This window comes from Heptranchias perlo, chromosome 4 (genome assembly GCF_035084215.1).
Source record: "Heptranchias perlo isolate sHepPer1 chromosome 4, sHepPer1.hap1, whole genome shotgun sequence".
Classification (NCBI taxonomy): Eukaryota; Metazoa; Chordata; class Chondrichthyes; order Hexanchiformes; family Hexanchidae; genus Heptranchias; species Heptranchias perlo.
In genome coordinates, this window is record NC_090328.1 from 12,489,184 (window position 1) to 12,502,048 (window position 12,865).

The following is a 12,865-nucleotide window of genomic DNA, read 5'->3' on the forward strand; positions in this document are numbered from 1 at the left end:
TTGACTTACAGGGAGAGGTTAGACAGACTGGAACTTTATTCCCTGGAGAGTAGGAGGTTAAGGGGTGATCTTATAGAAGTCTATAAAATAATGAGGGGCATAGATAAGGTCGATAGTCAAAATCTTTTCCCAAAGGTAGGGGAGTCTATAACGAGGGGGCACAGATTTAAGGTGAGAGGGGAGAGATACAAAAGGATCCAGAGGGGCAATTTTTTCACTCAAAGGGTGGTGAGTGTCTGGAACGAGCTGCCAGAGGCAGTAGTAGAGGCGGGTACAATTTTGTCTTTTAAAAAGCATTTGGACAGTTACATGGGGAAGATGGGTATCGAGGGATATGGGCCAAGTGCAGGCAATTGGGACTAGCTTAGTGGTATAAACTGGGCGACATGGACATGTTGGGCCGAAGGGCCTGTTTCCATGTTGTAACTTCTATGATTCTATGATTCTATGAACCGGCTACATTTTAGAGATTTTAAGAGACATCCTCCCTTTAAGAGATTGGTGCTCCCTCTGCTGTTGGAAAGTGCACATTTACTTGAATCGTTGTGTTCGGCCTAATTTTCAACGCCACTGTCAGTTAAGTCCACAGGCAAGACGAATGTCACGCCCTGCCTGCGCAGAAAGCACTAGGTGTGGGCTAATCGCGGATTGTGATACCCGCGCCCGATTTTGGGGGTTACCCAATTTAAGCCCGAGAGTCTCTACAGCAAACCCATGAACTACAGCAATCAGAGTCTATTACGACAGCAAGCAGAGTCTCCGAACTCATGACTGAAACTACAGCATAGTCTACCGAGTACAGCAGGAGTGGAGGATAGTTGGATAGTTACCTAATACAAATTGATTAGCAAAAATGCATTGAGTGGAGGATTAAAATTCTGTGTGTAAAATCAATCCCAGTCACTTACAGCAGTGCGGTCTCCGGGCGTGACTGACGGGGGAGTTACCCAATCATTTCCATTCTGGCCAGGACTTGTGGTATCACTAGATGCAGCCATAAAAGAATGGGTGAATACAGTTGAATCTGGAACTTTCTATCCACAAGTAGTTGACTGCATTTGTCCCTCAGTTAATTGCACTAGGCAAAACAATTGCTGAACGGTTAGATTTGGAGAACCTTCACCACACGGACTGCAGCGGTTCAAGAAGGCGGCTCACCACCACCTTCTCAAGGGCAATTAGGGATGGGCAATAAATGCCGGCCTTGCCAGCGACGCCCCAATCCCATGAACAAATAAAAAAAGTCACTTAGCATGAAGGTTGGAGGCTGCAGTCTGTATATCACAGGTTATTGTCAACATGAAGGGGAATATCTCCCCACTGTTCAGAGCTGAGTGGACCCCAGAGATTTGTGTCTATTTTCAGCCTTCCAGGCGATATTTCACTTGTGTAACTAAAATGCAATTCCAGACTTTTTTTTTTTAACTTTTGAAATCAGTTTTAATGGAATGATTAACAATTTATTTTTCGTCAATACATAGTCAGCACCTCAGTAACAAACATAGTGTTACGGGAGCTACAATATAACGCTTTAAAAATGAAAATTGAAATATTAATATATCTGTATGTACATAGTGTCAATTGTGGCTCACTTGGTAGCACTCTCACCTCTGAGTCAGAAGGTCATGGGTTTAATTCCCACTCCATGGACTTGAGCACAAAATCCAGGCTGATACTACAGTGCAGTACTGAGGGAGTGCTGCAGTGTTGGAGGTGCCGACTTTTGGATGAGACGTTAAACCGAGGCCCCGTTTGCCCTCTCAGGTGAACGTAAAATATCCCACAGCACTATTTTGGAGAAGAACAGGGGAGTTCTCCCCGGTGTCCTGGGCCAATATTTTTCCCTCAACCAGCATCACTAAAAAACAGATTATCTGGTCATTATCACATTGCTGTCTATGGGACCTCGCTGTGCACAAATTGGCTGCCACGTTTCCGACATTACAACACTGACTACACTTCAGAATTACTTCATTGGTTGTAAAGCGCTTGGGGAGGTCCTGAGGTCGTGCAAGGACCCTTGGTTCCCTTGGACACTAAGGGAATCAAGGGATAGGGGATGGGCCGGAAAGTGGAGTTGAGGTAAAAGATCAGCCATGATCTTATTGAATGGCGGAGCAGGCTCGAGGGGCTGTATGGCCTACACCTGCTCCTATTTCTTATGTTCTTATGAAAGGCACTATATAATGCAAAATCTTTCTTTTTATCACCCTGCACAATCTCAGCTTCGTCCCACCCATTATTTCATGCTGCATCTCTAAGTGGATCTATTTGTTCTTTGACTATTACAAACCTATCCAAACCCCTTCTCTTAATTTCCTTCACTAGCCCTTGCAGTTCTGTTTTCCAATTTCCTCTTTCCATCAGAGATTACCTTTCAGCGGTTTTAAATTAAGTTTTATATTTTTTTAATCTTCCTCCCTGTTTCCGTAGATATTTTAAAACGTCTGTACCTCGCTTCTTGCTATTTTTATCACAATGTTGCCACTTTAATACACAGCATTAAATCCTCCACGAATTGAGGTCAGATGAAGACAGCCAGGCTATTTAATTTTTTTTTCATCACCAACTTTTCTCTCTTGACAGTTTTCCTTCTCCTGAAGGCATCGACTTCCTGCAAGATTTTGGTTCCAAGTAACCATTTTTTCAGGCGTGAGTCTTGACAGTGGACGCCAACAGGCTATTCAACCACAGAAGGCATTGTAGCCAAGCCCAATCGTAAACGGCACTCAAACACCAGCATTTCCAGTGTGGGGTAGTGATCCAGGGCTGGGTGATAGTTCTCCTCCTTGATCCATGGGCTCAGAGTCCAGTAGCACCAACTCATACTCACAACCAATTCAGCTCAACCCTTTAGGAGGGCTATATCTTATGATGTTACATAGATTACATAGAAATCACAGCATTCAACCCCACTGGTCCGTGCCGGTGTTTATGCTCCACACGAGCCTCCTCCCATCCCTACTTCATCTAACCCTATCAGCATTTCCTTCTATTTCTTTCTCCCTCATATACTTATCTAGCTTCTCCTTAAATGCATCTATGCTATTCGCCTCATCTACTCCTTGTGCATTCCCCATCCTAACCGCTCTCTGAGTAAAGAAGTTTCTCCTGAATTCCTTATTGGATTTATTTGTGACTATCTTATATTTATGGCCCTTTGTTTTGAACTCCCCCACAAGTGGAAACATCTTCTCTACATCTACCCCATCAAATCCCTTCATAATTTTAAAGACCTCTATCAGCTTTCTCTTTTCTAGAGAAAAGAGCCCCAGTCTGGTCAGCCTTTCCTGTTGCTTTGCCGGTGTGACAAAGCAAAGTATAGAAGGAAGACAGCAATGCTATCTCCATCTGTGAGGCAAAGCTGTTGACAACCTCATAAATAACTTAAGTAACTTAGTAACTTAAATAACACTCCCTATCTCCATGAGAGGGACAGAGAGTGGCGGTAATGGCCCCCAAGATCTCCCGGGGAGGTAAAGGGCCTGGTATCGGTTTCCTCTCCCTCCAGTCAGCCCCAGAGACTCACGCACCGAAGGCCTCAATCACAGCCGAGGTCTTCAGTGGGAGGCTTCCTTCTGAGTCTTCGGCGAGCTTCTGCTCCTTGGAGGTCCCTCACCGGTCCCTTCTGGTCCTGCAGTGGCTGGACTCCATCTTGATGGCAGGAATTTCACCGGGAACTTGGCGTGCACATATAATGAGCCCCATCCCAGGAAAATGAGTGAGGGCCGGGGTTGATATGGAGGGGTGGGCGAAGGTCCAGTCCTGATGGGCAGAATGGCTGCCGTGTTGGTCTAAATAACAACGGTCACTACACTGTAAAACAATAATTCACTGTTTGAAGAACTTTGAGATGTTTTGACAAAGTAATGAGGTGCTATATAAGTGCAATTACATTTTAGAGCTACGCACCTATTTGCATTGCCAAACAAACCTACAGAAATGACATTGGGCCAAACTGGCTGCATGAAGAATTAGCATAATATTTCCATAAGGTTTTCATGTTGCCTACAGCCACAACTGGACCCCCACCAAATTCCCCACCATTGGCAGCTGTGCCTTCAGCCATCTGCCCAAAGCTCTGGAATTCTCTCCCTATGCCTCTCCGCCTCTCTACCTCTCTCTCCTCCTTTAAGACGCTGCTTAAAACTTACCTCTTTGACCAAGCTTTTGGTCACCTGTCCTAATATCTCTTCATGTGGCTCGGTGTCAAAACCTTGGGTCGTTTTATTACATTAAAGGCACCCTATAAATGCAAGTTGTTGTATTTGGGATACACTTTAACTGGAATCTGCCCAGATGAAAGTAGTGTCTGCTATGTAGACCAACAGAGTGAATTTATTGGGAATACAGCCATTCCACTAAAAGTTAATTTGTTCCTTTCACTATAAATCATTTTAATGCACAAATTTTACTTTGACATAATTGAATGTCTGCTCGATGCCTTTTATTTCCTATAAGTGCTATGCGGGTTATCAGAATCTCATATATTTCTTTTGGCTGACTTCAAAACAAAGAACATGCTTATGAATTGCTTTAATATTCATGGGCTTCCAGCAGAGCTTTGACAGTTGTCAGGTGAAGGAATAGCTTCATCAAGCCAGAGACTGCCTCAAGATTTCTGGCCTGCAAACAAAACCCATTAGCATTGTACATCACAGTTCACCCATGACGAATATAGAGCTGCTCTTCTGTCCCTTAAAGCTCATGTAAAGGAACGGTATCTATATTGGTTCACTCTCTATACAATGCCTAGCGATGGCTATGAATGGCTTGGCAGGCAGATCACCCACCTTTCCCATCTCTATCATTCCTGTCACAAACTTCCATTGAGCTTCTCAGAGTTGGGAGATGTCAATAACGCAATAATTCTACACTGACAGCTCTCTGAAATTCAGGAAAATAGAATATAATAGGCTGACCTATTTTTTTTTAGTGAGACATGCTATTGTCCCTGACTCCCTGTAGATCGTTAAGTCTCCAGCTGATAACAGCACAAAGAGAGATTTTAATAGTGGTTTTTAGCACTACAGCAACAAACTTATGTTTTATTCGGTGGGACAACACACAGTTCTGTTGCATTGTAATTCAAATATCCTTCCAGTGTATCTTCAACCTGCAGTCAGCACTGAAATGCCAGGGCACATGGCTTCCCTCCCACCCCCGCACCCCTCCCCCCACCCCCGCAGTTTTAGCCAGTGTGTAACTGAGGCATATAGATCAGGAAGGTCCCAAGTTGGACTCAAGCAAAGGTGTCAGCTGTGGCTCATTTGGTAGCGCTCTCGTCTCTGAGACAGGTTTCAAGTCCCACTCCAGGACAAAATTTAGGCTGACAATTCAGTGCCGTACTTGAGGGAGTGCTGTGCTGTCGGAGGTGCCGTCTTTTGGGCAAGACGTTAAACCAAGGACCCGTCTGCCCTCTCAGGTGCACGTAAAAGAGTCCATGGCCAGTATTTCGAAGAAGAGCAGAGGAGTTCTCACTGGTGTTCTGGCCAATGACCGGGGGTCCGATAGACAGACAGAACTTGCATTTATATAGTGCTTTTCACAACCTCAGGTCATCACAAAGCATTTTATAGCCAATGATGTATTTTTGAAGTGTAGTCAATGTTGTAATGTAGGAAACGCGGCAAACAATTTGCTCACAGCAAGCTCCCACAAAGATAATGACCAAATAACCTGTTTTAGATGTTGGTCGAAGGATAAATATTGGCCAGGAGGCCAGGGAGAAATCCTTTCCTCTTCTTCAAACTAGTGCCATGGGATCTTTTATATCCACCAGAGAGGGCAGATGGGACCTCGTTTTAAAGGCTCATCCAAAAGACGACACCTCCAACAGTGCAGCACTCCCTCACTAGAGTGTCAACCTAGATTTTGTGCTCAAGTCTCTGGAGTGGAACTTGAACCTACAACCTTCTGTATTCAGAAGCAAGAGTGCTACCAACTGAGCCAAGGTTGACACCTAATAGAGAACCCTAGCCAATACGTTAACCTATCTTTTCTCTTTACGATGCTGATTGAGCTGCCATGCATCTCCAGCATCTTCTCTCCTATTTCAGATTACCACCATTCTTTGTCTCTCCTGTGAATGAGTGCATTGGAAACTGCCACCATGTGCCTTGTTTCAACTACTTTTCGAAAAAATAAAATGATTACAAACTAAAATTCCGCAGAAGCATCTGCAGGCCACAAGCCGAGATCAGGGATTCATCCTGGCAGATTGAATGAGAAGTGGTTGTGTGCAATAAAATTGCTTGGGATAGATAAATAATTGGATGAGGTAGGGAGCCAACTATACCACACATCACAGGCAGGGCATGACAGTTCTCAGTCTATGGACTGCTTCTTTACACAGTGCTGATACAGTCAGTCGGCCGAACTCTCATTAGCATTCAGGCTCTGTCTACTGAACTTGCAAAGCAATCTGCAACATCACTTTTCACTTTGGGGATTTTTTTTAGGGGGAGAAGAGGACTATTTACACTTAGTGTTTCATTTTGGTTAAGATTTCTTTACAGAGAATTTTTATTCCTTAGATACTTGATGAGTTATCCTTATTTGTTGCTGTGTTTTATGCATTGTTTCCCCCTTCAATAGGGTTAGATGAAGTAAGGTGGAAGGAGGCTCGTGTGGAGCATAAACAACGGCATAGACCAGTTGGGCCGAATGGCCTTAAAAAATAAGGTCCCACACAAGAGGTTAGTGTGCAAAATTAAAGCACGTGGGATTGGGGGAATATAGTGGAATGGATTGAGAATTGGTTAATAGATAGGAAACAGAGAGTAGGAATAAACGGGTCTTTTTCCGGGTGGCAGGCAGTGACTAGTGGGCTACCGCAGGGATCAGTGCTTGGGCCCCAGCTATTCACATTATATATCAATGATTTGGATGTGGGAACTGAATGTAACATTTCCAAGTTTGCAGACGACACAAAGCTGGGGTGGAATGTGAGCTGTGAGGAGGATGCAAAGAGGCTCCAATGAGATTTAGACAAGTTGGGTGAGTGGGCAAGAAAATGACAGATGCAGTATAACGTGGATAAATGTGAGGTTATCCATTTTGGTTGTAAAAACAGAAAGACAGATTACTTTCTGAATGGTGATAGATTGGGAACAGGGGAGGTGCAACGAGACCTGGGTGTCCTTGTACACCAGTCGCTGAAATTGAGCATTCAGGTGCAGCAGGCAGTTAGGAAGGCGAATGGTATGTTGATGTTCATTGCAAGAGGATTTGAGTACAGGAACAGGGATGTCTTACTGCAGTTGTACAGGGCCTTGGTGAGACCACATCTGGAGTATTGTGTGCAGTTTTGGTCTCCTTATCTGAGGAAGGATGTCCTTGCCATGGAGGAAGTGCAACGAAGGTTTACCAGACTGATTCCTGGGATGGCAGGACTGACGTATGAGGAGAGATTGGGTCGACTAGGCCTATATTCACTAGAGTTTAGAAGAATGAGAGGTGATCTCATCGAAACATATAAAATTCTAACAGGACCAGACAGACTAGATGCAGGGAGGATGTTCCCGATGGCTGGGGAGTCCAGAACCAGGGGTTACAGTCTCAGGATACGGGGTATGCCATTTAGAACCGAGATGAGGAGAAATTTCTTCACTCAGAGGGTGGTGAACCTGTGGAATTCTCTACCACAGAAGGCAGTGGAGGCCAAGTCATTAAACATATTCAAGAAGAAGATAGATATATTTCTTAATGCTAAAGGGATCAAGGGATATGGGGAAAAAGCGGGAACAGGGTACTGAGTTAGACGATCAGCCATGATCATTTTGAATGGCGGAGCAGGCCCGAAGGGCCAAATGGCCTACTCTTGCTCCAATTTTCTATGATTCTATGATTCAATATTGTATTTGAAAAAGAAAGAACTTGCATTTATATAGCGCCTTTCACAACCTCAGGTGTCCCAAAGCGCTTTATAGTCAATGAGCAATTTTTGAAAGGTAGTCGCTGTTGTAATGTAGGGACAAAGGGGGTGATTTTAAACCCCAAGAATGGGTGGGTTGGGGGTGGATGGCAGTTGAAAATAGTTGGTTTTTTGGATCACAAAATTTTCGGACTTTGCATTCCCTGTACTTTTCCGCACCGACGTTAAACATGGAAATAAAGCCGGGTTGTGTTCGCGACCCAAAAAAAACCCAACTATTTTCAACTCCCACCCGCCCCCAACCCACCCATTCTCGGAGTTTAAAATCACCTCCAAAGGGTCCCACATATAGCAATATGGTCACTACCAGATAATCTATTTTAATGATGTAGGTTAAGGGATAAATATTGGCCGGGACACTGGCAACAACCCCGCTGCTCTTCTTCACAATAGTGCCGTGAGATCTTTTACAGCCACCAGACAGGGCCTGGGTTTAACGTCTCACCCGAAAGATGGCTCCTGAAGTGTCAGCCTGGATAATGTGCTTAAGTCGCTGGAGTGGGGCTTTGAATCCACAAGCCTGCGGTGAATTAGAAGCGAGAGTGCTACCCAGTGAGCCGTCCCCACTTTCAGTCCGATAGTTTGTATGGGTTGGAGTCGTTCCAATAGTAAAATTTCAGAATTGTACTACACTTGTTGCAGTTTGTAAAGCATGTCCTTGTTGTTATCCTCTATTACTGACTCGGCCTTGAATCAATGCCACATCATCCGTCAGTCCTCAATTGGCATTCCCAACAATTCTTTCGACAGGCACCTGGGGGGGTTGCTGATTGCTCCTTTCAGTCTGTCTTTCTACTTAATAGGGACCTTTATGTCCTTCCCTACGAGTAAATATATAGAAGCACATTAACACATGCTGTAGCCGTAGGTATTCATTAACTGGACAAACTGTAAACATTTATTACTCCAGGAGCCGAAGACTGTATGCCCGCTGGCTAAAACAATAAAAGTGTCAAAATGATGCATTAGCCGCATTTCCGAGATACTTTGTTACGTTGCTTGTGAAGATGAAGCACTATTTAGAAGGAGCTACAGTCATGAATGTAGCAAAGGGTTTCAACGTGCAGGTTTCAGGATTATTTATTCGAGTTTTATTTTTAATGTGTTGTATTGTTTATATTTTTCTTCTGCGTTCTCCCCAACTAGCTTCGTCCCACCGCTGCCCAGCGCTACCATTCCTCCACTATCCAGCAGGAAGGGACAACCTGTGCTTCTTGATAGGCCAATTAGAGATGTCATTCCTGTGGTGGGAGGGGGGTGGGGGGGGGTCTAGCCAACTCTGGTTGGACGTATTCCTGAGGGTTTCATCTCGTGACCTCCCGCCTCCAAACACCTCGCCCGGTCAAACAGCCCTTTTCCCCCCATCTCCAACATTTTTAAAGCTAATAAGTGAAAAACGTTCAAAGAAAATGAGAAAAAAAAACACTCAATTTTTCAATGCCACTGTGATTCACTCCCTAAACCCTCCTGCCCTGCCACCCCCCTCTCCTCCTTTAAGATCCTCCTTAAAACCCACCTCTTTGGCTAAGCTTTTAGTCACACCTTCTCATATCTCCTTCTTTGGCTTGGTGTCGATTTTTTTCTGATTACGCTCCTGTGAAGCGCCTTGGAATGTTTTTCTATGTTAAAGGCGCTATATAAATGCAAGTTGTTGTAGTTGTTGGAGTGTGGAATGTGTTACCACAGAGGCTGGTTGAAGCAGAGACCATTGCATATTTTAAGGGAAAATTGGATAAATATTTGAAGCAGGGGAAGGTACAGGGATTTTTAAAAATTCGTTCATGGGATGTGGGCGTCGCTGGCGAGGCCAGTATTTATTGCTCACCTCTAATTGCCCTTGAGAAGGTGGTGGTGAGCCGCCTTCTTGAACCGCTGCAGTCCGTGTGGTGACGGTTCTCCCACAGTGCTGTCAGGTAGGGAGTTCCAGGATTTTGACCCGGCGACGATGAAGGAACGTCGATGTATTTCCAAGTCGGGATGGTGTTGTGACTTGGAGGGGAACGTGCAGGTGGTGTTGTTCCCATGTGCCTGCTGCCCTTGTCCTTCTAGGTGGTAGAGGTCGCGGGTTTGGGAGGTGCTGTCGAAGAAGCCTTGGCGAGTTGCTGCAGTGCATCCTGTGCATGGTACACACTGCAGCCACAGTGCGCCGGTGGTGAAGGGAGTGAATGTTTAGGGTGGTGGATGGGGTGTCAATCAAGCGGGCTGCTTTGTCCTGGATGGTGTCGAGCTTCTTGAGTGTTGTTGGAGCTGCACACATCCAGGCAAGTGGAGAGTATTCCATCATAGTCCTGACTTGTGCCTTGTAGATGGTGGAAAGGCTTTGGGGAGTCAGGAGGTGAGTCACTCGCCACAGAATACCCAGCCTCTGACCTGCCCTTGTAACCACAGTATTTATGTGGCTGGTCCAGTTAAGTTTCTGGTCAATCGTGACCTCCAGGATGTTGATGGTGGGGATTTGGCGATGGTAATGCCGTTGAATGTCAAGGGGAGGTGGTTAGACTCTATATAAAGTGAGCAGGGCAGGTGGGGTTAGTTGTGATTTGGTCTGGAAAAGAACTGGCACGATGGGCTGAGTGGCCTCCAATCTGTGACTGATGAGAACTGTACTGCTCATTATATTTACTCGCTGAGAAACCAAGGTGAAGGGCCAAAGACCATGGTGCAAGATATCAACAAGGTTGAAAAGGATGAAAGGGAAAACAAGGGAACCAGGATTTTTTTTTAAAACACAGCACTAAGGAACTAAGGGTGTGTGAATTAAAATGGTTTTAAACTGTTTTCTGGCCGTGTGCAGTTAGAGGTGGTGTCAGTGGGAAATGGGTGCAGGGAGGAACCTTGAGGTGCACAGTGTCTCTGAGGGACCAGATTGACATCCTTTCTGATCCTCCTTGCTAATGGGAGGGGAAGACACATTTGCATGCTGCACATTTCCTTCTGTTTTTGCAAGATGCAGCACGAACATGCCCAAAATGCTATAAAACTCTGCTCCGTAGCAATCCAAGTGCATCTAGGTAAGGAACTGGGGGGATTGGCTACAGCTGTCATTTAAGAACCCAACCATACATGGCCTGATAATCCAATCTAAAATCGAGCCCTAAGGACAGCAAAAGGCGAAGTTCAGGAAAATGTTTCCCTTTTATTGTACAAACATGAATGGCATTTACAGTCCATGTATAGGAAGTAACAATTTTCCACTGTTTGCCTTTGGTACCTGTTGCTCTTAATAGAATAACATTGGCTGCTTTTAAGGGATGTTTTTGCCTTGTCTTTCTTGATTGTTGCTGCACCTATTCTGTCTCATCCCCACACCTCCACTACTCGCCTTTAAACAGCCACCCAACCTCAAACAGACCATCGTTCGCAGCAAATTACCTAGCTTTCAAGAGAACAGCGTCCACGACACCACACAACCCTGCCACGGTAACCTCTGCAAGACATGCCAGATCATCGACACAGATACCACCATCACACGAGAGGACACCACCAACCAGGTGCATGGTTCATACTCCTGTGACTCGGCCAACGTTGTCTACCTCATACGTTGCAGGAAAGGATGCCCCAGAGCATGGTACATTGGCGAGACCATGCAGACGCTGCGACAACGGATGAACGGACGCCGCGCAACAATCGCCAAACAGGAGGGTTCCCTCCCAGTCGGGGAACACTTCAGCAGTCATGGACATTCATCCACCGACCTTCGGGTAAGCGTACTCCAAGGCGGCCTTCGAGACACACGACAACGCAAAATCGTCGAGCAGAAATTGATAGCCAAGTTCCGCACCCATGAGGACGGCCTCAACCGGGATCTTGGGTTCATGTCACGCTACACGTTACCCCACCAGCGAACAAATGTTATCTGTTTTTAATATAATGGGTCATTTGCTGGCTTTCTCTGCCTTCCGGATGTTTCTGCCTCTCTCTGTTTTTTTTCCTGTTTGTTTTTTTGTTGAATGTGTATTCGGGGGTTCTGCAGGTGACACCTCTCTGTCTGAACACGGTGATTGCCTTGGCAACGGGCAGTTGCAGGGGCATTCTGTAAACACCATGTATTGTTCTATATGTATAAATGCGTAGGCTTCGAGGAGCTCCTGAACATTTACCTGAGGAAGGAGGAAGCCTCCGAAAGCTTGTGAATTTAAAATAAAATTGCTGGACTATAACTTGGTGTTGTAAAATTGTTTACAATTGTCAACCCCAGTCCATCACCGGCATCTCCACATCATATTCTGTCTCATGCACTGTTGATTCTGACAGCCCCAGCCAACTTTGCAGCAGAAAAAGAGAGTGAAGGATTCAAACTTAATTAGCATTTAACGCTGATAAGGTGCTCCATGCAACAATAACAGCATTCCCTTTCTATATTGTACCTCATGTGCTGGAACCTAAGCAGGAGGGATGAAGGATAAATATGAAGGAATATATGGGGTATTTTTGTGAGATTCTGCTCTTAGCGCGGGAACGCAGATTACAGAACGAGCCCCAGAGTGTTCTAGCTAGGGTTGCCAACCCTCCAGGTTTGTCCTGGAGTCTCCAGGAATTAAATAATAGTCTCCTGGACACTGCCTCGAGCAAACACCCGGGAGAGTATCATTGGGGCATTAAAAAAAATTGTGACCCAGAAATCGCTCGCAGTGTGCCCAGTTAGTTCAACATTTTCCTGTGCAATTCAGCTCAAGAATTTTTTGCGCTGGAAATGCGGGCCGATAATGGTGGGGGCAATGGGGCATCTGGGACCTTAATGGACGACGGGGACCAATGAGATTTAGGGATTGAGAAATAAACAGAGGAAGGACTGAGAAGGGAGGTGAATTAGAGTCAAATCAGCTACAGGAAGAGAAATAACAAGAGGGAAAGAAAGATTTGATTAAGAGGGAGAGAAAAAAGAGACAGAAAGGAAAAGTGAGGAAAAAAAACAAACATTTTTAAATT

General features: G+C 45.2%; 1 protein-coding gene across 4 annotated transcripts in view; it reads left to right on the forward strand.

Annotated features, from left to right (window-relative positions):
* The window catches only part of galntl6 (polypeptide N-acetylgalactosaminyltransferase like 6), a 1,033,047-nt gene that overhangs the window by 191,759 nt on the left and 828,423 nt on the right, over positions 1-12,865 (forward strand). Inside the window, exon 2 of one of the 4 annotated variants that reach the window (XM_067982488.1) lies at positions 10,452-10,471. The exons of the other annotated variants lie outside the window; for them this stretch is intronic. Coding sequence (XP_067838589.1) covers positions 10,452-10,471 — 20 coding nt within the window. The remainder of the gene's footprint in view (positions 1-10,451; positions 10,472-12,865) is intronic. 4 annotated transcript variants of the gene reach the window in all.